This window comes from Delphinapterus leucas, chromosome 19 (genome assembly GCF_059928025.1).
Source record: "Delphinapterus leucas isolate spDelLeu-1000000601 "Yukka" chromosome 19, BTC_Dleu_Yukka2, whole genome shotgun sequence".
NCBI lineage: Eukaryota > Metazoa > Chordata > Mammalia > Artiodactyla > Monodontidae > Delphinapterus > Delphinapterus leucas.
In genome coordinates this window covers 12,773,372-12,800,831 of record NC_143147.1, presented here as the reverse complement: position 1 = coordinate 12,800,831, position 27,460 = coordinate 12,773,372, and the positions used below count along the sequence as shown (strand labels likewise).

The window sequence follows — 27,460 nt, the reverse complement described above, 5'->3', positions numbered from 1 at the left end:
TCTAATTCTTCCAGACTTTATTTTTCCCTAAACTTCAGAATGCTTTTAAAAAACTTTATATTATAGACATTTAAAAACATGCATAAAAGTAGAGAGAATAAACCTCATGTACCCATTTTAGCTTTAACAATTATTCTCTACTCATCTACTTGTTTGTGTGTGTTTGGTGAAGGATGGGGAGTATTTTGAAAAAGTTCTACGGCACTGGAATGCTTGTTAATTCTAAGTCTCCCCACTGGAGGTGTCTTTGAGTTGCTGATCTCTCTGTCCACCAGGATCAGTCTTTCTGAGCTCCCTGGCATCTCCCTGAACCATAAAACAAAAGACTCTAAATGAGCCAGAAGAGTCAATTCCCGGCCCACTTGGTTCTTTTTTGCCCTGACTCACTCACTGTTGATTCCAATTGTCTTTCCGTGAATGTGGTCTTGTCCTCCCTTATCTCTTATCTTTTCTTTAACAGATCACGGTATAAATTTAAGTTTCTGTTTTACAAAATAATTTTTTTGTTTAATAAAATGCATATTTTTTTCTATCCTTAGCCTTATCTTTAAAAGCTATATGTAATGAGCATTTTGAATCTCTTTTCTACCCTAGAACACATTACTGCTTTGAAGTATGTGGCCCTTGCTGGTTCTCTTCACATTACTTAACTTTCTTTAAAAAGCTGGCAAATCTTCAGATACCCTGGAGTTTCCCTAAACTAAACTGTGTTCCGGTGGAAGGTGCATCTGATAGGGCTTTTGGTATCGCATGACAGAAACCTTAAAGCCAGTTCACTTTGGCTTTACTCAGAGGAGATTTTGTTGGCTGATAGAACTAAATGACCAAGAGTAGTTCTAGCAGGGACAGGTGGATCCAAGTGTTCAACTAGTGTTTCCAGGACTTGACATCCTTCCATCGGTCACATTGCTTCCTTCTAGGTTGGGTTTCTTCTCAGCTAACTTTTCCCTAGCAGCTCCAGTCTTAGTTATCAGTTTTAGCAGAAGTAGTTCCAGTAGTTTTGCTAGGAGTTCCAGTGAAAGTCCCAGGGCTGATGCTTATTGACCCCACTGACTAGAGGGAAACTGGGCTTTTAGAGGCCAGGCCTGGGTCCTGGGTCTGCCCCTCTCCAGCCAGGAGGTTGAGGTTAAACCACACCGTGAGAGTGAGAGTGGGTAGGTGCCTAAACAGACATTGGGGTGCTGTGACCAGAGCAGGAAATGAATGCTGGGTCGGCAGTGACAGGGGTCTGCTGGACAAGATCAAATTAATTGGGACAAAATACTCTCTAGGAGATGTACAGTACATATTGTTACCCTAAAGGCACTGAGTTTAAAGGTAAAAACAAACAAACTTGTTTAGCAGGGGATAAAAGCATTCCCAGAAACCATTTTCTCTTAAACTCTGGTGATAACGTTCCAATGATAACACTTGCTAAATTATCTTCTGGTTTGATTCTCTTATTAATCTATACTTGGAATCCCAAATATTTGAAGCCTTAAAAGACTAGGGGTTTTCAGCTTAAATGAGTTTTGTATTTATTTTAATTGTATCTCACCTTTCAAATCAGATTATCTCATCTATCCTATCCCTCGTACATATTAACTGAGTTGGTATTTAGTGGGGTTTTCAGATGGGACTGCAGGAAGAAATGAACAACAACAACAAAAAAGTATAAGAACACCAAGGAATTTTTCAGGGTTTCCATCACTTTTTCTGGTTCTGTTTTACCTGTTTTGGGGCTCATTCTACCCAACCAGATTAAGGAAGGAATTTAGCTCATAATTGGGTAGATCACATAGAAAGTGTGTCATTATTGACAAACAGTTTAGACCAAAAAGAGACCCTTAATTCTCAAAAGTGTCAAATAGAAATCTGGCCCTTGTTGCTGATTGTGGAGTTGTCACCTCCACCTCATAGGAGCACTCTGACAGGATTTCACATGTCTGTAGACGGTTAAAAAGAACTCAGTAGGAATATTCAGCAAATGACTGGAGACCAGGAGTCTGAAAGTAATTTTAGAAACTACAAGTGAGTTTTTAGAAACAACTAGGTTTTAATAACCTAGACACCACAACACAATTTATTACTGTAGTTTTTATAACAAGAATAGTTGATAATTTAGGGTCCTAGCCTTTTATTTTAATCCTTAGTGTTCTTGGCACTTTTAAGAGATTACAAATGATTATAAATTTAGATTGTAAACAATCTAATAAAGTAATAGCTTTTTAAAGTCTAAATCCCTAGCACTTGTGGTCCACTGAGGAAGAGATCATGTATGAGAAAAAAAGAATACATATTTCCTGTTTTGTTTAGAGAGAAGGGGAATGTGGTAGTCAGGTTTTAAAAAGCTGGTACAAATTTGAATCCAACTTTTGAAGAACTAGGCATCACTACTCACAGAAGTGAAAACAGTCACATCAATATCATAGTTTTTGTGCCAGATTTTTTTGTTTAAATTAATCCTTATCTTTTTTCCTCTCTCTGTTATTGCATATATAAAATATGAGAAAATTATTTGAGGTGACCTACCCATCAACAAAGAGAAAAGATCTAGCCTAACGTAATATACTCCTAGTGGGAACTAATGTATAAAGTACAATGAATGAGTGTAATATACAACTCCCCCCACCAAAAAGAAATCTTGAGCTTTTGATAGAATTATTTTGGTGTTTCTGGAAGAAGGGGTGTGTGTGTGTGTGTTTGTTTAAAACTAGTGTATATTTATTAAAAATTACAAATTATACCAGATTTGAATTTGACTTTACTAGAACTAGAATGCCTGTTCACGAATAGGATAATACCCTTTTGTAAATTGCTGTTCTTCTGCAGAACAGAGGTTATCATCTATTTTACAGATGAGAAAACTGAAGCATTTTGAGGACTTGGTAATTTGGACATAAGACCATCAGACTCTAAAGCCCATGCACTTTTCTCTGTACCAAGCTACCTAGTGGATTGACTATTAAGTTTAATATTCATTTTACTGTTTTCTTCAGTCCAGTTAGAAAATTAGATGTTTATAACTTTATCTTTTTCACTTTCCTTGCTCAATTTAGAAAACTATTTGGAGATTATGGATGCTAAGCCCGAACCTGGACCCCTCGGTGAGAGTTCAGAACTTCTTTTCTCCTTCGGAGTTATAGCAGATATTCAGTATGCTGATTTGGAAGATGGCTATAATTTCCAAGGAAGCAGACGGAGATACTACAGACACAGTCTTCTTCACTTACAGGGTGCTATCGAACACTGGGATAAAGAAAGCAGCCCACCCAGTTGTGTACTTCAGCTTGGAGACATCATCGATGGATATAATGCACAGTATCAAGCATCAGAAAAGTCACTAGAACTCATCATGAACACATTCCAAAGGCTGAAAGTCCCAGTTCATCACACGTGGGGAAATCATGAATTCTATAACTTCAGCAGAGACTACTTAACAAACTCCAAACTTAACACGAAGTTTCTGGAGGACCAGATTGCCCATCATCCTGAGACTGTGCCTTCAGGGAATTATTATGCTTATCACTTCGTACCGTTCCCTAAATTCCGGTTCATTTTACTCGATGCTTATGACATGAGTGTCTTGGGCGTGGATCCGTCTTCTCCAAAATACCAGCAGTGTCTGAAGATACTGAGGGAGCACAACCCAAATGCGGAACTGAATAGTCCTCAAGGTGAATTATTCCTTTGAGCTGAGAATCTAATACATTGTCTTTAAATTCTTCAGCTACCTTTTATTCAGCAGGAAGATGGACGATTAAGGTAAAAGTATATTGTCCTGTTGTTCAGGGTCAGGATTTCTCACACGCCTCATGGCACATGGATTGGTGGCATTTGGTTCAAGATTCATTTATTTAACACATAACTGAGTGCCTGATGTTCTGGCCGGGTACTTTTTCTAGGGCAGCTATTCAGAGGCGTAGGCAATACTGACAGTCCCACTTTTTTATGGATGGAGTAGAGGAAACAAGAGGAAAGTGGACGGGACAGATAATAAATGCAACAGAAATAAGTGATCAGTGCCACCAAGAAAATAAAGTACAATATTATAGAAAACGACTAGGGGTACCATTTTAGTCAGGTGGCCAGAAATAGCCTCTCTAAGGAGAAAAGCATTTCAGCTAAGTGATGTGAAGGAGTCAGCCTTGGGAAGAGCGGGTGGGGCAGAGCACTCAAGACAAAAACCAGTGCATAGGCGCAAAGCAGTGTAAGGCACTGTTACTGAAGAGCACAGAAGGGCCCATGGGGTGCAAGGTGATTTTACAGTGGCTCAGTGGACAGAGAAAACAGTCTGTTGTATATTCAGTATAACGGGGAGCTGGGGAAGTAAGCAGAGGAGAATTGAGATTAGGAGTAAGATGCAGTGTGATTTACACTGCTCTAAATTGTTATGGTTTCCTATTTTAAGTCAATTGCTGCCAAATGTTCCTAAAGAAAAGTACAAGTGTCCCCATGTTAGCTAAGTTTGAATGCCCAAATGAGGGAAAATCGACATTTGATGGGTCTAAATTACTAAATTTGTTTCAGGACTTGCTGAGCCCCAGTTTGTCCAGTTTAATGGAGGATTCAGCCAAGAACAGCTGAACTGGCTGAATGAAGTTCTTACATTCTCTGACAGAAACCAAGAAAAGGTGGTGATTGTGAGTAAGTATTTAAATGATTTGATTACACTGGCATTTTAGAGAATGGGTCTAGTTAGGTTTTAAAACATACTAACAATATTTAATATTGTGATATTTTTATAAAATGAAAGCTTAGTTTAAAATTTTTTATTGAGAAACAATCTGAATGTAAAATTAACATTTAAGCTTGAGTCAGGAAAGAATTGTAAAATAAAACATCTTGCCATATATTAGAGCCTGTGAGTTGGCCCTTTAAGTTTAAAAGTAGTATTTCCCCAAATGGGTTCAATTTGTGTAGTAATACATATAAGTGAAAAACTCCATCCAGGCCCCAGACCAAATCCCAGCCTCAGGAGACCTACCTGTGAGTGCAGTGACCTCTGCTGACAAGGTGAAGGCAAAGCTGGTGTCTCGGGAAGAGTGTGAGAGGCTCATCTGGCAGGTCTGTAACTGTGTCCACCATATGATTGCAAGGAAATAAAATGTGTTGTTTTCGTTTAGAATTATTTTTCACAGACATACTGCCATTAGAGGTTATAGGAACCTGGAGGTGCTTAAAATAGACGTGTGTGTATGTGAGCATGTGTGCGTGCGTGCACGCACACACACACATGAAGAACTGAATCTGGATTTGCAGTATGCCTGGTGTACTTGGTTTGGGGGCTGGGATTAGTTCTCTCGGTTAACATCGATGTGGCCTGATGGATGAGAAGATAGTACTGAGGGTCACAGGGGCCCTCCTGCTCATGGCTCTTGTTTCTGTGACCTGTGTGACTCTGGACAGATGTTGAATGTGCAAACTGCAGTTTCTCAGGATTGTATCAATGGACTTACGAACATGAAATCCCTTTGAAAATGACAGGCTCTTCAGGTAGTTGGTAATAGAAAATTATATTTCAGGGAATTCCTTGGCCGTCCAGTGATTAGGACTTGGCGCTTTCACTGCCGAGGCCAGGGTTCGATCCCTGCTGGGAGAAGTAAGATCTGGCAAGCCACTCGGTGTGGCCAAAAGAAAACCATTATATTTCTGCTAATCAGTTTTTACTTACTTATCTTTCACTGATGTGGTAAAGATATGAGATGGAGTAGGGGTATTTCTAGAATATCAAATGTCATTCAAGGCTTAGAAAATTATAAGGTGCCATCAGGGGTTATAGGCATGATGTGACACTGTTTGGCTCTGTAATAAGTGGTTTCCAAAATGGGATACTTCTTGTCTCTGCTTTTTAGTTTTCACTGCCATAATGTACCTGTTATTGTAGAGAATACTGGAGCTAAAAGGGACCTCAAGATCATATAGTCAAACCTTTTAATTTTAAAGATAAGGAAACTGAACCCAAAGAGATTTAACTACGTAGGTCAAGTCATAGAGCTCCTGAGACTGGAGACCCCTTTCGTCGTCGTCTCCCTCCGTACCGTATTCTTCCCGTTTCTTTGCACTTCTGTCAGTGCACCTGTCTGCGTTAGCATCTCTTACGTTTCTTCCATTTTGCTCTAAGCTCAGACACTGGATGAACAACTGAGTGCCTCGGGTTTTCTTTAGCAAAGTTTAAAATGGCTAATAGACATTTTCTTTTGTTTCTGTTTGCTTCTTCACTTTCATTTTGGCTTCTCGGAAGTATTTGGCCTACTCAAGTTTTGGCCATGCAGTTGGAAGGATAGAATTGCTATTAGCTGAGATATGGAACACTGCAGTAGGAGGGGTTTTGAGTGAAGAGTTCAGGAGTTCAGGTTTGAAAATACAAAGTTGCAGATGCCTATTAGACATCAGGAGAGATGGTGAGTAAGCAGTAGGGACATATGAGTCAGAAATTCAGAATAGAAGTTTGGGTCAGATATATAAATGTGGAAGTTGAAAGAATACAGATAGTATTTAAAACTGTAAATTACTAAGAGATCACCAAGCCATTAGGTATAGACGGAGTAGTGAAGCCTGAGGACCAAGCCTTCGGGCACTCCTGACAGGACACTAGGGAAGTGAGAAAGCAGCAGAGTGAGGATCAGAAGCCGTTGAGGTTGGGAGAAAACTAGGGGGACAGCGGTGTTCTGGAAGCCAAGCATTTCAAAGAGGAGGGAGCGACTAATTGTGTCCGATGAGTCCAGCATGGCATCTGGGTCTACAAAGTCACACAGCCTCCTGGGACTCTCAGCCCTTATCACAGCTTGAAGAGTGGTTGTGTGTGTGTGTGTGTGTGTGTGTGTGTGTGTGTGTGTGTCTGCGCACGTGCGTGCACGCGTGCGCATGTGTGCTCTGTTACCTCCCCTTTTTTTACTTTTATTATAAACTAATAGATATTAAGCAGAATAAAATTTTCAGAATAAAATTTCAGGATAAAAATAAACAGTAATAGAGAAAAAAGGAAAATGATTTAATGGGAAGAATCAAAGACCAGTGAGCTGTTGTACCTGTACGTTGGAGTGAAACCGTGGCCTGATGTTGATGTGGCCTCGTAGGTGCCTTGAGATCAAGAATTTGAAATTCTCTTGGCTGTATCTCCGGTGGAAGCTAGTGTGAATGTTCCCTGCTTTAACTTAGTTTTCTCATCTGTAAAATGCCTATGGCCACCTTGATCTCATGGAGGTATTTCAAGTAGCATAAGTCAGTTCTTTATAAAACATTGAGTGTTTATATAAATGACATATATATATAAAATCCATTGGCCCATCCCTAAACTGTTCTTTTACTTGGGAGTAGCTCTTTCTGTGTGTGTAACACTCATACTCTTAGGGAAGTCAGTGAGACTGGATTCCAGTGCAGCATCTACCTGATCTCTGGCTGCCTTTACGGACCGCCCTGCCTGGGATGCCCTCAGTCTCCCGTGGTGGTGTTTGTGCATCTTGAGACTTTGTAGGCCATAGATCTCAGGCTTTCTGCGTATACAGCAGCCTCTCTCCCCTTGGATGCAAACTGTCTCGCCCTTCTTTATGCTCCAGAAACGTGGCTCTAGATTATCTAGTTTTTCATGTATGTGGATTCTCTCTGGTCTCGGTCCATATGAGTAGCAATACACATTTTCTTTATCCTGAGTACTAGTTTTTAGCCTTTTTTTGGTGAAAGAGGTATTTCTTAATTGGCTCATAACTCTTCTTCTCTTTAACTAACAGGCCATCTTCCCATTTATCCCGAGGCCTCTGACAGTGTGTGCCTGGCCTGGAATTACAGAGACGCCCTGGCAGTCATTTGGTCTCACAAGTGTGTGGTGTGTTTCTTCGCCGGTCACACTCACGATGGTGGCTACTCTGAGGATCCTTTTGGTGTGCACCACGTCAACATAGAAGGGGTTATTGAAACGGCTCCAGACAGCCAGGCCTTTGGCACAGTTCATGTCTATCCTGACAAAATGGTGCTGAAAGGGAGGGGCAGAGTTCCAGACAGAATTATGAATTACAAGAAGGAAAAAGCTTTCCATTTTTAGTGTGATTTTGTTTACTTTTATAGAAAGAGACTGACTTGGCTTTGTGGGTTTGTTCCGCCTTCCTCTCCCCACATCCTGAGTCTCATTGTTTAGTATTCTGTTTGCATAACAAATGGCCATAACTGACTTCAGTGTGTGTTAGCTCGTAAGATATTCTGAAATGTCATTTTTGGATAATATGTCCCGTGTTGAAAACTGGAAAGGAAATGAATGAAAGTAGCATGAATAAACCAGGGAGGAGACTGAGGTGGGGGGGATACAGTCCTCCAAACAGATTCTATTTAGCCTTACCTGAGGTTTTTTTACTTTTTACAAGGAGAATGTATTCATTCACTGTATTAGCTATGTAAGTTAAAATTCATAATAAAAAAGAAATAAAATAAGCTCAGGTAAACTTTTTCCATTTACCCAGTTGTGTGAATGAGCTTTAGACATTTTATGCTCAGAGTACCCATCATATTTGTACTTTTATAGGTTTATACTCCTGTTTCGTAAGCCAAAAGCATCACTAGTTACTTCACAGGTGAACGAATAGCACCCCCATTCACACAGGTGAATGTGTGGTCTCCCTTGTGAACCTCTTGTGAGTTCAGCCAAATCAGGACCGAGTGCCAGTGCAGCTGTGTGCCTGCCAGCATGTCTGTTTGGGCCCCCAGCTGGTGCTATAGGAGACTATCGTAGGTAAATGAATTTACCCTTGACACCCTTTATAGACAAACGGGGCATGTTTAACTGAGCTGTCATATATTCTAAGACTTATTCGCAGAAACACTTACTCAGTGGCAAATGGGGACTGTTCAAGTGTAGAAGAAGTTTGATTCAGGGACTGAAAAACGGGAAGACAAAAAACCAGTACTAGTCAACGTGAGTGTGTCTGCTGAGTAACGAAGCATTGTGGGGCTACAGAGGCGTATCGGTTTCCGCTGGCTGCTGTAACAAATTACCACAAACCTGGTGGCTTAAACAACATATATTTGTTCTCTTACAGTTCTGGAGGTCATAAGTCTGAAATTGTCTTCACTGGGCTGAGATCAAGGTGTTATCAGGGCCATGCTCTCTCGGAGGCAGAATCGGTTTCCTTGCCTTTTCCAGCTTCTAGAGCTGCATCTCTTGCATGTCTTGGCTTATGGCCCCTTCCTCCATCTGCAAAGCTAGCAATGCAGCTTTTTCCAGTCTCTTGCTGCTTTGTTGTCACAATGCCTTTCTCCCCTTCCGTCTGTAGTCAGATATCCCTGTGCCTCCCTCTTATATTGTAATTACATTGAGGGCCTGCCCATATAATCCAGGATAATCTTCCCATCTCAAGATCCTTAATCACATCTGGGAAGTCTATTTTGTGATGTAAGGTAACATTCAAAGGTTCTGGGGATTAGGACCTGGATACTTTGAGGGTCATTATTCAGCCTGCTGACGTGACTATAATGCGCTCCCTGCCTTCACTGACTTTCCACAAGTGAGAGAGAGAAACAACCCTGCATACAAATGTATGAAGAAAGGACAGTGGCAACATGGAGGAGGGATTTAATTTTGTTTGAAGGGAATAGGGATGACTTGAAGAAGGAAGAAAAATGGTTTAAATAGGTGTGCGGGTGCATTTAATGTAGACAGAACAGCGTAGCGTCATAGGATATGCTGAGTTCAGGAACTGCAAGTAATGCTATGAGGATTCACCAAACAGCGCTGGGGGATGGCAGGCGGTAAAGCGGGAAAGGACAAGCTAGGGCTACATGGTGAAGAGCCCTGAGTGACGAGCCAGAGTTAGAACTAAACTTGTCAGGCAGTGAGGAACCCTCCGGTGTCTGAGCTGGGGAATGTGTGAGGAAATTTGTGTCAATTCCAGGCAGTGGATAATGAGAGGCTGATATAGGAGAATGACAATGGGGAGAAAAAAGATTGTGAGGGTGGGAGGACAGAGATTTTGACAATAGAACTATTAAACTTACTAATAATACTTAAATTCAATTGAAAAATAGAGTTGAAAAGCAATTTCAGTAATACTGTTCAAAAGGCAGTACTTTACCAAGTTACTGCCTTTTACATGCTTCTGGAGATACGAAAGGAAATGTGTATATTCACAAAATTCATAGTGTTATATGGGAGATGCAAATATGATGAAAGTGTATTTTGGACATTACTTTAAAAAAAAATTGAAACATTACAGTCTTTTAAGCACAGAATCAGGCATTACTTGGAGGATGGGTAGGTCCTATATAGAATTTGGAAATAAATCTGTTTCTTCATGTCTGACTAATAGTTATACTAACGGAGGTATAAAAACCATAAATATACCAGAAAACTGAAATCCTTTATTTGTATTTCACTGACCCTTAAAATAAATTTTACTTTAATTGCTTTAATATCAACTAGATTTTTTTTCCTTTGCCCTCTAAATCTTGATAGAGAATTTCTGACTATCCAGTGGCCATTATGTAAAACAAAAAACATGCCTATCTCCTTTAACAAATATTTATAAAACACTTAATATCGTATTAAAGGCTATAAAAATAGGCAAACTACCAGACTCATTTTCACTCTACTAATACTTTTTGAGTCAGATATTTCCTAAATCTCATGAAACTGTCTCCACTATAGAGTTTGATGCTAGCATATGTAAAAGAGTTGCCGTCCAGATGCTCTAAGACAGCACTGACCAACAGAAATATAATGTGAGCCACATAAGTAATTTGAAATATTTTAGCAGTCACATTTTAAAAAGTAAATAGAAATAGATAAAATTAATTTTAGTTATGTATTTTATTTACCCCAATACATCTAACATATTATTTTAACATGTAATCAATATAAAAATATTTCACATTCTTTTTTATACTAAGTCTGTAAAATCTAGTGTATATTTTATACTTATAATCCATCCATTTGGACACTAAATTTTCATTGGAAATACTTGGTCCGTATTTAGATATAAAATTTGCTGCTGAAGAAGTAGATTCACATATCCAAGTTGTTCCAGACATACTTAAAACAAGTGTTCCAAACACACTTATAAGTTTTCTCATAACTGAATTGATGTTTTTAAATAAAAATGAAAAAATTCAAACTTCTTCAGTGTACATTTCAAGCGCTCAATACAACATGCAGCTAGTGGCCACCAGACTGTACAGCTCTGAACTGGTCTTCTCTCCAGGGCTACTTTTGACATTAAAAATATGTGTCTAGATTTTGGTCTTATTTTTCATTTAAAATGTAATTAATATTCTCTCTCTCCTTCTTTTTGGTCCCACATTCCTTTATTCTAGCTAACTTTCTTTCCAAGACATGCTTGTTCACTTGGTTCATCTGGAGTCCTCATTTAATTCACGGCACTGTACCAGTTCAGTATACGGAGGTTAGTTCAGGGGTACAGCCCTCTCCTGAACTCTTTCTATCATTATCCAAACCCTGCTTCCCTCTGTTATCAGGTGCAGCCCTTTGTCAGCTCTTTATATTTTGAATGCTCTCATATTATCTCGGTTATAAACCTTGCAACTATATAAATAAGTAGGAGGTCTGGTAGTAACCCTATTTTATAGATAAAGAATTATCCATGGGAGGTATACACATTTGCCCAAGACACATGGATAGTGACGTAGCTGAGTTAGAATTCATATTTCTGAACTTTTGTGTTTTGCCTTTTCCACTACACTGTGACACAACAGAATCAGGCTCCTTCTCTTACTAGTCCCTTCCAGTCCTGTGTTGTAGGCAGCCTAACTTAGGATTTTTTAAAAAAATCATCTCTAGTATTAACTCAAATTACCTGAAATAAATTCCTAGGAAACTGGCATGTTACAATCATGTTTACAAAAAATTGTAAACTCTCATTTTAAGAACAGGATTCTTCATTTAAATTACTGTCTTGCAGTGAGTTGGCCAGGAGGACCGCATCTCCTTGTTTATATATACATAGACCCATGAGATAAATGGGAAAAGAGCAACTATGATAGCAATAGCCAACTGAATTCTTCCACCAACTGGATTCCTATAAAGACACACAAAAATTATTATAAATAACAATCCAATAAAAATTATGAATTGCTTTGGTAACGAATATGAAGATTGATTTTACTAAAACACATCATTACATTTTTGTACGGTCTTTTTAATTTTTTAAATTGAAATATAATTCTTATATTTCATATAAGAATTATATAAGAAATATAATTCTGCATTTCAGTGACCTCAGTTGAAGGTCATTGATAAAGCAATGTTAAAATGGATCTTTACATAATGATTTTTGTGTCCTGTTTAAGAAAACTTTTCTTCCCCAAGGTCTTAAGGATACTAGATTATCTTCTCTAAAAGTTTTATGGTTTTGCTTTTCACATTAGATCTATAATCCACCTAGAATTGATTTTTATGAAAGTTTTAAGGTGTAGGGGTTGTTTCACTTTTTTCCATATGGATATTCAATTGCTCCAGCACTATTTATTGAAAAGATTGCCTTCCTTTGCTACCCTGGAGTGCCACCATTGTCCTAAGTAAAGGCCATATACATACATACGTACATATATATATATATATATATATATATGGATCTGTTTCTAGATTCTATTGTTTCATTCATTTATTTTTCCAGTATGGGTTTATCTTATACTGCCATAGGATAATTATTTAGGTGTTCTTTATTTTAATATTGAGGTCTTTAATTTCTCCCATAATGTTTTATAGTTTTGTGTGCAGAGATTTTGCACATCTCTGCTAGATTTATTCCTGGGGAGTTGATTTTTTGATGCTATAAATGGTAACTTTTTGTTTTTATCATTTTCTGTTACTTGCTGATAAAAATAGTTGATTTTAGTATATTGATCTAGTATCCAGCCATCATGCTAAACTCACTTATTTGAATAACTTTTTAGATGTTTAGAAATTTTCTACATATGTGATTTTGTCATCTGTGAATAAGGAAAATTTAATTTTGCCTTTCCAATCCTTGGGGGCTTTTATTTCTTTTTCTCGCCTTACTGTACTGGCTAGGACAAGAGATAGAACAGTGTTGAGTAGAACTAGTGGCAACAGTGGCTACTTCTCATTCCTGATCTCAGAGGAAAAGTTTTCAGCTGCTCACCATTAAGTATCATGCTGTGGTATAGATACCCTTTAACAGGGTAAGTTCCTTTTTAAATCAATTTTTATGAGCTTTTATCATGAATGGATGTTGAATTTTATCAAATGCTCTTTTTGTATAGGCTGAGAAGATAGTTTATTTTCTTCTTTCATTCTGTTAATGTAGTGAAAAACACTGGTTGGTTTCCAAATGTTAAACTAACTGTATTCCTAGAATAAACACAACTTGGTGGCTGGGTCATGAATTGCAGGACTTGATTTGCTAATGTTTTTTATTTTTTGCTAATATTTTGTTTAGGGTTTTTCCATCTGTGGTCATGAGTGAGATTGCTGTGTAACTTCCTTTTTCTTTCGTTTTTTTTTTTTTTTTTTTTGGTGGGGGGGCTGCGTAATGTTCTTGTCAACTTTTGGTGTCCAGATTTTTCTGCCCTCATAAAATAAACTGGAAAATGTTTCTTCTTTTTCTGTTCTCTGGAAGAGCCTGTTGAAGGTTGGCATTATTCCTTCCTTAAATGTTAGGTAGAATTCTGCAGTTATGCCATATGGTCTAGAGTTTTCTTTTAGGAAAAGTTTATATTATACCCTCAATTTCTTTAATAGTTATGAGACCGTTCTGAGTATTTCTTCTTGTGTCAGTTCTGGTAAATTGTATCTTTCAAGGAATTTGTCCATTTCATCTACATTTTCAAATTTATTGGGAAAAAGTTCATAATATCCTCTTATGATTTTTGCAGTGTCTGTTACATGGGCAAATATCTTTGTCTTTTTCATCCGAAATTAGTTATTTTTGTGCCTTCCTTTCCTTGCTCTCACTCTAATTATTTTTCCCTTTTTAGCCTTGCCAGGGTTCATCAGTGTTATTAATCATTTCAGAGAATGAATATTTGTCCCTCTTACTCCTTTATTTTTTAATGTTGATTTTTTTCCTTTCATTGGTTTCTGCTTTTATATTTATTTTCTTGTTTCTTTGGGCTTAATTTACTGTTCTTTTACTAACTTCTTGAACTGGAGAGTTCCTGACTTCTTCGAAGCTTACCTCATTGACTTTCAGCCTGCCTAGTTTTTGTTTTGTTTTGTTTTGTTTTAATATATGTATTTAATGCTATAAATTTCCCTCTAAGCATGCGTTTTACCCACATCCCACAAATTTTAATATGTAGTCGTCTCCTTATCATTCAGTTCAAAATATTTTCTAATTTTCATTGTGATGTGTTCCAAATGTTATTTGGAAATATATTTCCTAATTTCCAAACATACAGTGGTTGTCTGATTATTATTTTTGTTAATGATTTCTAGCTTAGTTGCACTGTGGTCAAAGAACGTACTCCATAAGATTTCAGTTCTTTGAAATTTGTTGGAACTTATTTCATGGCTCAACATAAAGTCTTTTTGCAAATATTCAACGTTTACTTGAAAAAAAAGTGAATTCTGCCATTCTTGGTGCTGGTATTCTATATATGTCCTTTAGGTCAAGTTTCTTATTGTGTAGCTCAAATTTTCTATATCTTTATTGATTTTTTAAATCTTCTTGTTCTGTTAGTAACTGAAAGAAGTGTATTAAAGTCTCCCAAAATGATTGTCAATTTTTTAGTTTTTCTTTTTCGTTCTGTCCATTTTTATTTTATCTATTTTGAGGCTATGTTATTAGTTATGTATGCTTTTTAATAAGTGGTGTTGAGATCACCAGAGAGCCAAAAAGGAAAAAGATAATATTGGATCCGTTCTTTTTGCTGTTACACTAGGATAAACTCTAAATCGGTCAAAGATTTAAATGTAAAAATGAAACCATACATGTATTAGAAGAAAACTTAGGTAAGTTACTTACAACCTGAGAGGAAGGAAAGTTTCCCTAACTATGACTCCAGATCCAGAAGCAATAAGGGAATGGACCGATAAATTTGGTCACATTAAAAAAAATTTTTTTTTTCATGGCAAAGTGTACTTTGCATAAGCAAAGTAAAAGGACAATAAGAAACTGCAAAATAAATTTTTCAGATTATATCACAGACAGAGGGTTAATAGCCCTAGTATGTAAAGAGCTTCTAAAAGTAGAGAAGACCAACAACCTTAGAAATTGGTTAAACCTATACTCTCAGAGATGAACCAATATTTATAGAAAAAAATGCAAATGGCTCTTAATCATATGAAAATATGCTTACCTTTGCTCCTAATAAGAGAAATACAAATGAAAACTACCCATTTCTCAACTATCCAATTAGTAAAAATTCAGAAATTTGACAATACACTTTGTTGGCACTATTTTGAATCACAAAAGATTGGATACAACCCGAACAGTAGAGGACTGGATGAATATACTGTGGACCTATCAGCAGAATAAGGAAAGTCTTTATATACCACAGGGTGATCTCCAGGATGTAGTAAGGGGAAATCAGGAATACAATTGTGTATAATATGCTACCACTTATCTAAGACAAGCAGGAATACCAATGAATGTACGTATTTGCTCCATTAAGAAACCATGGAAGGGGGCTTCCCTGGTGGTGCAGTGGTTGAGAGTCCGCCTGCTGATGCAGGGGACGCGGGTTTGTGCCCCGGTCCGGGAGGATCCTGCGTGCCGCGGAGCGGCTGGGCCCGTGAGCCATGACCGCTGAGCCTGTGCGTCCGGAGCCTGTGCGTCCGGAGCCTGTGCTCCGCAGTGGGAGAGGCCACAACAGTGAGAGGCCTGCGTACCGCAAAAAAAAAAAAAAAAAAAAAAAGAAACCATGGAAGGATGAACCATAAAGTTGAAAAAAGTTTCACCTATAGAGAAAGGGAGGACATAGGGTTGGGAGATAGAGAAGTTAGAGTTCTTTGAATGTACTCTGTCTTGTAGATTTGACTTTGGAACCACATAGATGTTTTATATAATTATAAAACAAAATTAATATATTTTTAATAAAGTATCCCTAGAAATTGAAAGTAAAATGAAATAAATGAACTTAACTGTCTATTCACTTGGTGGGATTAGCACACAGAGTTACTATTCCAAGTAATTTGAATGTACATCCCTTAGAGAGATGTTCCCTAGAAACAGCAACACAAAATACCTATTTTCAGTAATTATATTGTTATTCTGAGATTGTGTTTGTATTGTGGGATGAGTCAGATGAGTTATGTTGAGGTCACTGAGATGAGAGATTTTCTGACATGATTAAAAGTAAATACAGGGGCTTCCCTGGTGGCACAGTGGTTGAGAATCTGCCTGGCAATGCAGGGGACACGGGTTCGAGCCCTGGTCTGGGAAGATCCCACATGCAGCGGAGCAACTAGGCCCGTGAGCCACAACTACTGAGCCTGCACGTCTGGAGCCTGTGCTCCGCAACAAGAGAGACCGCAATAGTGAGAGGCCCGTGCACCACGATGAAGAGTGGTCCCCACTTGCCACAACTAGAGAAAGCCCTCGCACAGAAACGAAGACCCAACACAGCCATAAATAAATAAAATTAAAAAAAAAAAGAAAAGTAAATACAGATTTAAGATTGCTGATAAGGTCAGATGAAAACTTGTGTTCCTGAATTTGAATTCTAGGATCGATATGAACTCATAAGGGATTTTATCTTTAACTATATATGTAAAAAATATATATATATATATCTTTATATATGTAATACACACACATACATATGTGTATATATATATATTTATGACACACATACATATATATACATACCTATGCACATATAATGTGAATTTTCCTAGTTCTGCCCACTAAAAGAACCCAACTCAACCCAGTAGCAGTGAGCAGCATTTGTGCCCAGAATGTGACCTCTAAATACCATTATTACCTACTGAAAGTAATGAGGGCTTTTTGGAAAAATGGTTGATTCCAGGTCTGGGGCATAAAATATATAATCTTAGCTTGGAACATTTTGTCATACCAGAAAGCAAGGAAGCAATCAACGTTTACTAGGGTCGTGTCAAACAGAGTTCTGGTGCCAACCTGAATAAGTGCCCCTGGTCAAAGATGAGACAGTTTAAGTAACTGCCATGGACTGAGGAACATCAAATATCTTGAAATCCATGACTTTATAATGGTATTATTAAATAAACAAAACTCATTGGTCACTTTTGGAAGGTGCCAAAGCAAGAAAAACTCATTCTGAAAACTGGTAAATTAAGAGAGTCAACTCCTTTTCCTCTTATGATCTGTGTCTGAGTAGTCCAAGAATTGATAAGTGGAAGTTTTCCAGATAATAATCAAGGAATGGTATACTTAGATTATGACCGTTTTGCAACTCAAATGAATTAGTGGATTTAGGCAGTGATCATCAAAGATTTTATATTAACATTAAAGAGAAACAGCTAGGTGTTATGCACATTACGATGGAAGTGCGTAACACCAGCCATGAAGTGGTCTTGCTTAGTGATGATGATGGTAAGAAGACGACGAAGGAGAAGGAGGAGAAGAAGACGACCAGAATCTGGCCAAGTTTCTAGATCTTACCACCAATTTATAGGAAACATGAAGCACAGAGGAACAAGCATTTATAATACAATTGTGAAAATATAAACATTAGCTGGAAAACTCATAATACTGAGGAATTACTGTTTTACTTTTTGTGTGTGATGATAGTAGAGTGGTTATTTTTTAAGTGCTTATCTTTTAGAGGTACATACTGAAATATATAAAACATAAAACAACATGTTGTTTGAGGTTTATTTCAGAATAATCAGGACAGTGATAGATGATACAAGATTGGATGTATAATGATAGTTGTTGGAGCTGGGTGATGAGTACATCTGATTCATTATATTAGTCTCTCTGCTTTTGAATGTGTGAATATTTCAAAATAAAAAATTAAAGTAGAATTTTTTTTAATTGCCAAAAAGTCCTCCTTTTTTCTAATGCTGACCTTAAAATCTACTTTTTAAAATTAAACATCTATACTGGCTTCCGTTTTATTGGTGCTTGTATAGTATGTTTTTTCTATCTTTTGACTTTCAGTGTTTCTGTTTCTGTATATTTGTGTTCTCTTTTGTAAGCAGTGTTTAGTTTTTAATCTTTTATCCATTTTGAAAATCTTTATTGGAATATTTGGAACAATTACATTTAATGTAGTTTCTCATATATTTGAGTTTAATTCTCTGTCTTAACATCTGCTTCTTATTTTCCCCATCCGTTCTTTTTCTCTTCTCCTTTCCTGCCTTCTGTACTCCTTTTCTTTCAGTGGTTACCCTAAGGATTACCACATGAATCCTTGACTTATCAAAATCTAATATAAATTGATACTTTTACCCTTCCCAGATAATTCAAGGACCTTAGAACACTTTAGCCCCGTTTATACCCTTCCAGCTTATATGCTAAGGTTGTCGTATATTTTTTATTTTTCTATTATTGTTTTATAAAGTTAATATTCACTTACATGTACCCACAGTTTTATATTTTGTTTGCTATTCACTTTTCCCTAAATATCCAAGCATCCTTTTGAGATCACTTTCCTTCTCTCTGGAGAATAGACTGGCAACTACCTGTGATGACACAGGAAAGTGGGGTATTCATAAAAGTATGAATGATCATGAAACACTGAACCGACTCTTGTTAGCTTCCCTTGCGAAAAGGAAAGATTTCTCTCAAAAGATTCCTGTTTCCAGTTGTGTCAATATTCTCACTTACCTACTTGATCTGACCAACCTTAAACGCATCTGATTTTAACAGTTGAGTTGAAAACTTACTTTGATGAGCTGTGGCACAGGCTCAGCCATGCTGTGATAATCACCAGACCAAAGAGCTCCCTATAAAATAGCATAGATTTCATATTTTGAAGTGGCTGCGAAGTGTCATTTTCTCCCTGACACTTGATTCTGCTGATTGTCTGATGACTTCCTCCAAGATATATAGCATCTACAAAATATTTTCAAGTCTAACCATGACTCATAAATTACTTTTTTCAGACCTTTTAAAGCCCCATATGAAAATAAATTTCATCTTATGAGGCAGATAAGAACTTCATGACTGTTCCCCAATTTATAGGTGAACAGAGGAACAACAAACAAAAACATATATAAATCACTTACTTCATGTCACGGGGAGGAATACCACAACCAAGAAGACAATCCCAGATTTGATCAGGCACTCTTTTCACATTGTGTTAGAGGGGTCACTGTTAGGCAGGTTGAGCTCAAATCAGTAATTTAAGCACAGATTGCAGGAGACTGGGTCACGTCTTAGTGGAGTGGAATGACTTGTAGTGTGAGTCTAATGATTTTGGGGTGGGTATATGCTTCTAGAAATATGTGTTAAAAGGTTGTATCTTTTACATAGCGTAGAAAATAATAGTATTTGGCCAAATACCACCAGAAGCCCCCACTTTGATTTCACTGTGCCTCATGGGCTTCAGGTTGGTGGAGGTGATTGAAACCATTTGGTCCACATTCCCATCAACTGACCCAACCTGATCTAGTTTTCCAAAGATGAGGGCCTATAATGTAGCAGCACCTCACCAGTGGGACTTAAGCTACAGGTCTCTCAATTTTGGTGTTGGCAGATGTTACCAGTGGGATAGAAAGGAAAGGAGGGGGGCTATTCGTGAGACCAGGGAGTCAAGGGTGGGAGGAAGCAAAGGAGGAGGTGATAAAACAAGAGCCAATGGTGGTGACAAAAGGAGGAGAGGACATGAGATATATAAGGGCAAGGCTGGCAGAGGCTGACCTCTGATGGGGCTGATCACACGTGTAACTAAGATTCTGGCTTGAACCAGGACTGAATCCGAAGGCTGATGGAGTTTTCACCTCATTAGACTGGACTGAATGTTACTGTACGCGATCCTTGCTCGTGACAAGGGGGTCAGGGTCCAACTGCCCGACGATAATATAATGCAACGTGTAGCAGTGATCACAGGTTTGGTAGGCAGTGCTGGCTTTGAATCCTGGCTCTATCATTTCCTCAGTTTCTTCAGCTTATAAAGGAGATAATATCTTCCCTGCTCCTTATGGTGTTGGGGGAATTAAATCATCATCATGCACAGATAAGGCGTCGGAAAGGAACAGATTTCTCAGTTCTTCCCCACCCCTTCCAAAGAGCAAAACATCACCACTCACCTGCCTTCTTCCTCATGCAAGATGTTCTGTTTTGTATGAAGCAAGAGGTTGTACGCCAAGCCAACAGCCCACACGATACAGAAGAATATGTGTATTGCAGAGACACTCTTCCAAATAAAGTTACCTAAAAACAGATATCCTGGTGCTGTTAATCGTGGAATCACATCCCAGAGAAAAATGGTCTCTTTGTATTGCTTTGCCATAATCTGCCTTCAAGTAAAGCATTCAGAAAAGGCTGGGGTTTTTTTGTTTCGATTTGCCCTCAAATCAAAAGGTTAAAACAGAGGTTAAAACAGTATTTATAAACTTAAGTGGACATTTATTATTTTGATTGTCCAGCATCTCCCCTTCCTATGATGACGACCCTTATTTTTTCTGGGGATCCACCCTTCCCACACTCCTGGTCTATGTGTCCCAGACAACTGGACCTTAGCGAGGTCAATCAATGTATTCCATCCCCTCAGTGACAGTAATTTGTCTCAGGATGAACAGATAACGAATCAGGGCCAACAACTCCATTCTGAGCTTTTGTGGAGCTATCAGGGAAGTGGCTTCTAGATTCTGTTGGACCCAGCGTGGTGAAGCTGCGACCTTTGTGTGGCAGGGCTACCACGTGGAGCCCAGGGCTGAAGTGCAGTAGATGTGGAACTAAGACTGCAGACAAATTTAAGTTCTGAGCTGCCACCAGTGCCTGAAGCCAGCACCATCCCAGCCTTTTCAGTAAAGGATCCCAGTACATCTCCCTTCACCTTATAGGCCATTTGAGTTGTTTTTTCATTGCTTGCAACTAATGGAGTCCTAACTGATACACCTTGAAGATGTAAACAGAGATCTAGGGGCCTTGTACAAGGAGCCCGAGCATCTGGGGGATGGGAGCTTTCCCCACCCAGGTGGGAATCATTAGTCTTTATTCTAAGGCCCTGAGAATTTTCAAGGCCCACTAGTAGAAGCTGATTTAAAGAAAGTGACAAATAACCTGCCAGACTAACATTCCCCATTAATAAGAGAATGTTGGTAAACAATGTAAAAAAATTTTTTTTCTGCTCTAAGACACTGTTTCATAGAATGAAACTGTCCAACTAAGGTTTACTGAGTTTTTAGGGCCATAAAAGGTGAAGCAGCTACATTTTGCCCCTAACTGAGGTAGGTGGCCTGTGGGCAATGCAAACCGCTATTTTAAGTGAATTCTTTATGTGTATACTCACCTGGGATATACATGTAAGGAATCCAAGGAGCAGGTTACAAAACAAACATATGATAAAGCCTCTGTGTTAGAGCCATTCACTGACTCAACAAACATTAGGTACCTGCCATATTCCTGGCCATGTTTAAGCTAGACTTGGGCAAAGATGGGTTAGACATGATCCTTTCAAGGGGCTTACAGCCTAGATGGAGGAAACATATATAAAAGTGTGCAAGAAATTGCTGGAGTTACTGTGATGGTACATAAGGAGATTAGAGAGAGCAACATGTATCAGTGAAAAATCTAAAGATTTGTTATAGACATTATAGACAGTTTCTCTACAAAAGTAGCAGTTCAGATCCATAGGCGTTAAATGAACTCAAAATCAGAAAATGACTAATGGGAGTGGTACTGGGAGAAGAACTGTATAGAGTAAATGCATAATAGACAATGATGCACCACTAAGTATGGAGACAAGGTTAGCAGTTTGATTGTTGCCCATCTTCCATTAGCTTGGTGGCTTAAGAAGTCAACGCGGTGACTGAAGCCCTTCTCTCTCAGGGGCTAAACGGCATAACTGCTGTACCACATCAGTATGAGATCCTGGGTTCCAAATTGAGAAAGACTGTCTTAGTATGGCACGGCCTTATCAAGTTTTCCTGAAGATGGGTGAGGACGATCTAGATTAGAATTCGCCTCCTTTTATGATCAGAAGGGAGAAGAGAGACATGGAGAGCTCCAGTTTTCTCCTGGGGGTTGGCAGATAGACTCTTGTCATTGAAAGGAAATCAGATTTGCTGTATCTCCATTCAGAATCCAAGGTTCATACCTGTGACAAGAGGGTTAAGTCCAACAAGCAGGGTCAGACCGGCAGGAACTGTATACACAACCTGTTGGCAGAAAAAGAGGAAATTATATGGGTTAAGAAGGATGCCCAAAAAGAGAAGAGAAAAAAAAAAAAAAAAAAGAAGGATGCCCAGTATAGGAGGTGTTCAGAGATGTGTAGGGAGTAAAGAAAGATGACAGCAGTGGCCACCACACTCCGTGACTTACCTCTAGCTTTCAGTAGCAGCTGAGGAAGCGGTGACCTCTGCCTTATGGCATTTACCGTGTCAGGCTGTAATTCTATCTGCCTTCCTCCTAGACTGTAGGCTATTCCAGGAAAGATTTCTCCATCTTCAAGCTCTAGCATTGAGCAGAGTTTTGGTCTCAAGACACAGTGACCTCCTAATCTCTCCCAAGCAACATCCATGCCTAAATGGCCTTTCCCTACTTTTCAAAAAATGCTCTTAGAAAAGCAGGGCGGGGGCAGCCATAATTAGCCACATGGCCCTGCTGGGTCTAGGTCCATGGACCATGCAGCCCCATATTCCATCTCTGCGAGCGAGACCACATAAAGGTTACTGACAGCGTACAGATCAGATGTGCCCAATAAGATCAGGCCCTTCATTTTGGAAACTGTTGTAAGTTGGTTTGGAGTTGGGAAGGCTGGCCCTGAAGAGGCCCTATTTTCAAGCCTCATTCACGGCAAGCAGGCAGATTCTGGAAAAACCTATTGCTTGTGTGGTGTGGGCAGAGGGCAAGTAGGGGGTGGTAGGTTTATAAGAAGCATGGGGCCTCCCCAGAGATGTAGCTGCTTAACATCAACTGTGATGCTTAGTTAGAAACCTTTAGTTTATAAGGAAGTTGTCAGAGCTGAACATTTTTTTTTTTTTTTGAGCTGAACATTTTAAGTGATTTGCTGTCACTATGAAAACATGTCTGTCTTGACCCTGGGGAGAGAAAGCATCTGGATTACAGACCATGTTCATCCTTCCTACTCCATCCCAAATGATGACTAGAATATCAGCCAGTATCAGCATTTGCAAGGACAGTCACGCTGCCGAGGGTTAGACCAAACTTTAGTGTGCATATGAATTACCTGAAGATCTTACTAAAATGCAGATCTGATCCCAGAGGTCTGGGGTAGGGCCCTAGATTCTGCTTTCCTAACAAGCACCCAGGGGATACTGGGGCTGTTGTTCCAAGGGCCACTTTTAGAGCAGTAAGGGGTTAGTTTCCCCCTAGTGAAGAACTACATGACTTAGCTACTGAGGGAGAGAGACACAGAGGCATCGAGACAGACAGAGAGAAGTTAAACACATACACATCATGCAGTATTTAATTGTGCTCTCCATAAGAAATGTTTGGCAGAGATTTTTAAATGTGCATTCAAATGTATCAGATATCTGTGATTAATAGATTAAGGGGTCTGAGCACTTATGTATGAGTGCTCACCAAGCAGAATGGATCCCAGACCATAAGCCATATTAGGGGCTTCTTGGGAAACATTTCCTCCCTGATGAAAGGGAGAAAAGCACAGGAGGGAAACTGGTTTTGCCTCCTGCCTTGTTTCTTCCTACTTGGGATGCTCTTGTCTGGGCATGAGATGTTTGGAGCTGCAGCAGCCATTCTGTAAACATGAGAGGATATATCACCTACCCATTGAGGATTGGCAGAGAAGCAAGACAGAAAGCCCAGGTCCTTGATGACACTGTTGACCATTAGGCACCTGCCTCTAGACTTCTTGTGAGATGGTCTGTATTTTTATAACCTGATGCTAGTCAGATTTTCTATTATTTGCTCCTGTATGCATCCTGATACAAGTATCCTCCATAAGCAAGATGTGGTAGGGAACATGGAAATCAGTCAGGTACAGTACAGCCCCCAGTGCCCGGTAACATATAATTGATTCATCTGTGCCTTTATCGTTTTATTCACTCAAGAATCAGTATGGGAAGAACTGCCATAGAAAGGTTCTATGCTAGGTTGCCTAAGGACCACCAAGAAGAGGGAACTGGCCTCTGACCCCTGGGAGCTGGCATATACAGAGCCAACTCTGATGCAAAGCAGTATGAGTTAGTGGTACAGTAAAGGTTCAAAGGAAGGATGGTTGGAACTTATGGGAAAGAGGCAGAGAGATTTTGCAGGTGAGATAGCATTTGAGATAGACCTGGAAGCTTGAGTAGAGTCTGACATACAGGAATTCTCAGGGCAAGGCAAGAAGTGGACTGGGCTTCCCAGACCAAGTTGGGAAGGTGGGATAGGGCTGTATTGTGGTGGGCCTGGAATGCCAAGTTGGGAGTTTCAACTTAGACATTTTGGGAAATGACAAAAGTTTTTGAAGCAGGAAGCAATATATGGGGAGTATTATAGGAATGGAAGATATTAGAGGCAGCTCGAAGAGTTAGGAAGGACCCACAAGGGTCCATGTGGGAGGAATGGAGGGCTAAACTGGGGGTGAGGGAGGATGTCTTTGGGGGCCTGGTGTTTATTATTATTCGTATTACATCATCCAAGCATGAGGTGAAGGGTAAAATGTGCCGATACCGTACAGATAAGCAATTAGACCTACATTGTTTTTTGTTGAATTGCTTTGTTCTTTGTTTTCTGAGGGGATCTCAAAGACAGTGGTAAGAAACAGAGATGTTAGAGATGGCTGAGGTTTTGAGCAAGGATGACTCAGAATGACTGCTGATAACAGAAATGGTGAGTCAGAAGGAAGAGTGGGCATTGGAGGGAAAGATGCTGGGTAGGACCTTGTGGGTATCTGAGGAGCCACTGTAACGTACAGGTGGACAGATGTAGCAGTCGTTTGGAAATTCGGCATTAAGCTGGATATTTGGAACTGCAGGAGAAATAACATTTGGAACTAAGGATATGGATCATAGTGCTGAGGAGGAGGCAGGGGCATGTGAATCTGGATAGTAAGAATATCAGAATGTGGTTATATTTATAACCATATATATATAATATATATTACATTATATATAATTCCAAATGCTTTCACTTGTTGTTACTCTATACACAGTCAACATTATTCCAAAGCCTAAAATCATCTCATCAGTGATATTGTACAGTATTGTATATCTGTATTGAAAGAACCGAAATTTAGATATTTCCAAAAATGTGTGGAATGAACTCCCCCTCCTCTAAATGATTCAATCAGAGCATTGGTTCAATGTATACTGTAGGTTTTATGGGCTTTAATTACTTTTTATGAATGTAACTCACTGAATTAGCAGAACCACATACCTTAAGCCTGCCATTTTCTCGTCAAATGTTTGTTGGAGTTTCTGGATAGAAATTCATGAGGATTGGTTCACTTAACCTTGAGAGGTCTGTTCTGTGTCTTCAGAAAAGTGTCCTCAGTTGGCCCATTTTATTCTAAGGGAATACTGCTGAAAGGCACCTCTATATCTGGAAAATTCTGACTTCTCAATCTGATCCTTCTAATATTTTAGGAAAAAGCACTTATTAAGGATTTGGTTTCTAAGTTTTTAAGTAGACGAAGCAGGGAGGAGGGCAAATAGATAAACCTGCGTGTTTCACGCAGTCCCACAATTCTTTCAGGTGTGGGAAGGCAGCTCCTACTCACCATCCACACTTCTGCATCTGGATCATTTACCTGGAATGCCAAAACGTCAGCATTAGCGACATGCTGTCATGTTCCATTCCAGCATTTGGTCTGCTCTTTATTCATTTCAGTCATTTTCTAAACGCTGCAGTAGGGACCAAGGATACAAGGAGGAGTATGACATAGTGTGCAGCCGATGGTGACAGGGAAGGGGCTTCTGGCTGAACCCAGCACCTGGTTTGAACCCACAGCCACACCTACCTATTTGTAAAGAAGGGCACAGGGGGTCCGCAAAGGGCGAGCCAAGCCCAGAATGGGTATCTTAAGGGCCCTCCAGTCTCAAGGAATGAGGAAAGCTATCACAAAGGGGCCCCAAAGCAGGCTTGGAAGGATAATTAGCTGCAAAGGGTTTTGCTCTGCTTCCTCTCCTAGGCCGTGAGTTCAGCCTCGCCCCCAGGCTGCCTTTTTAGAAAGGTGCCAGGGCCGCTTCTGCTCAGGTCCCTGCAAAGGGACACGCGCCGAACCAGTTCCTTCCAGCATGTGAGCAAACGCGACCATATGATCACACCTGTCTCAGCTGGAGCCGGAGTACGGGTTCCGGGATCACCAACCCTGACTCCAGCCCTCCCCGTACAGGGCCGGCTCCTGCGACCCCGCCGGCTGCTCGGCCTACACCGCACGGGGCCTGGGGCGGAGCTCGGAGCCCGGGGCCCCGCCGCCCGCCGCCCGGCCCGGGGCGCTGACCTGCACGAAGGCCGCCAGCGCGAAGAAGGCGCCCATGAGCCAGTTGCAGGCGCGCCACAGGCCCGGCGCCCCGCGCCCGGCCGCAGGCGCCATGGTCGGGCGGCGCGGTCCACGCCGCGGCCCCTCCTTCCGCCCGGCCCGATCCCCGGAAGGCCCTCGGTCGTCCGGTCCCGAGGCCACTGGCCGGCGCGCGCCCGGGTGGGAGGGGCGCCGGTCGGGCCTTCCTGTGGGCCCGCATTCGCTCCTCGTCAAATGTAGAGAGGCGTAGGTATCTGCCCATTTCTCAGACTCGGAGAGTGAGTGACAGAGCGCCGGGGAGGCTGGTTCAGCGTCGCACAGCTCGTCCTTGGGGGCAGGAAGTCGCATTTGAACCCAAAGAGGTGCAACTCCAATGCCAGTTTTCACTAAAGCTGCCTTCTTCACATTTAAAAAAAAATAGAGGAAATTAAAGGGGAGGGAGGAAAGAAGGAAAGAGAAAAATAGAGGTGCGCGTGTGTGTATGTATGCGTGTGGATGCGTACGCGCTTTCTGGTTAGTGTTTATGCATTTCTTCCCAAAGCTCAGAAACTTTCAAAGCCCTGTAAGCATTATGGTAATCTCTTCGAGTGACGACAGTTACATTAGCATCTCATACAGCTCACAGCTTTTCTTAAGACAGCCTAGTATATCTTCATGGGCTTTTATTATCAGAGGTATTTACATATTATACATATTTACAATTCTTTCCCACCACCAAGACCAACAAATTCTCCACACGCGTTGCTCATGAATTTCTTATGAACCAAAGACACTTGAAATATTCACTTTTCTCTCCTCACTTGTTTTATGGTCTTTTTCTGTTTTGTAATTTACCCTTCTGATTACTTCTTCCCGGGGCTCATTTACACATCCATAGGCCTCATCATTTTTGCTGTTCTAAAGAGTCTTTATCATTTCAAATCATGAGTCTGTTCTCCTGTGCTCCACTCCTTTTCGCTAAATCTCCTAAAACTCTTTAGGAATTTCTTTTTCTTTC

At 39.9% G+C, this 27,460-nt stretch overlaps 2 protein-coding genes across 5 annotated transcripts in view; one reads left to right on the top strand and one right to left on the bottom strand.

The window, feature by feature from the left end:
* ADPRM (ADP-ribose/CDP-alcohol diphosphatase, manganese dependent) overlaps positions 1–27,460 on the top strand; it is a 331,886-nt gene that overhangs the window by 3,679 nt on the left and 300,747 nt on the right. For 2 of the 4 annotated variants that reach the window (XR_016388840.1, XR_016388841.1), the window contains exons 1-2: positions 2,112–3,656; positions 4,510–4,626. Coding sequence is in view for 2 of the 4 variants with exons in the window: in XM_089900337.1 (XP_089756463.1) it covers positions 2,996–3,656; positions 4,510–4,626; positions 7,710–8,020 (1,089 nt within the window). In the remaining 2 variants the exon portion in view is untranslated. Of the gene's footprint in view, positions 1–2,111; positions 3,657–4,509; positions 4,627–7,709; positions 26,943–27,460 lie in introns of those variants that run through there. The other 2 variants (XM_022596214.3, XM_089900337.1) reach the window with 2 other exon arrangements.
* TMEM220 (transmembrane protein 220) lies at positions 10,307–27,444 on the bottom strand. Its single transcript, XM_022596220.3, has 6 exons — positions 26,446–27,444; positions 25,723–25,752; positions 22,135–22,195; positions 20,123–20,246; positions 18,758–18,817; positions 10,307–11,999 (listed from the first exon to the last, which is right to left on the bottom strand). Exons 1-6 carry the CDS (start codon positions 26,809–26,811, stop codon positions 11,864–11,866), a joined length of 777 nt encoding a protein of 258 aa, XP_022451928.1. The 5' UTR covers positions 26,812–27,444; the 3' UTR covers positions 10,307–11,863.

Bases quoted from the DNA above. Each gene is read 5' to 3' on its own strand.
- TMEM220 (XM_022596220.3), bottom strand. From the start codon at position 26,811: ATGCGACTTCCTGCCCCCAAGGACGAGCTGTGCGACGCTGAACCAGCC. The intron at 18,818-20,122 runs GTGAGTGGTGAT...GCTATTTTATAG, and splicing joins TTGCATGAGGAAGAAGGCAG to GGAGCTCTTTGGTCTGGTGA. The intron at 12,000-18,757 runs GTAAGTTTTCAA...GTGTCTTTATAG, and splicing joins CTGTGCCACAGCTCATCAAA to GAATCCAGTTGGTGGAAGAA.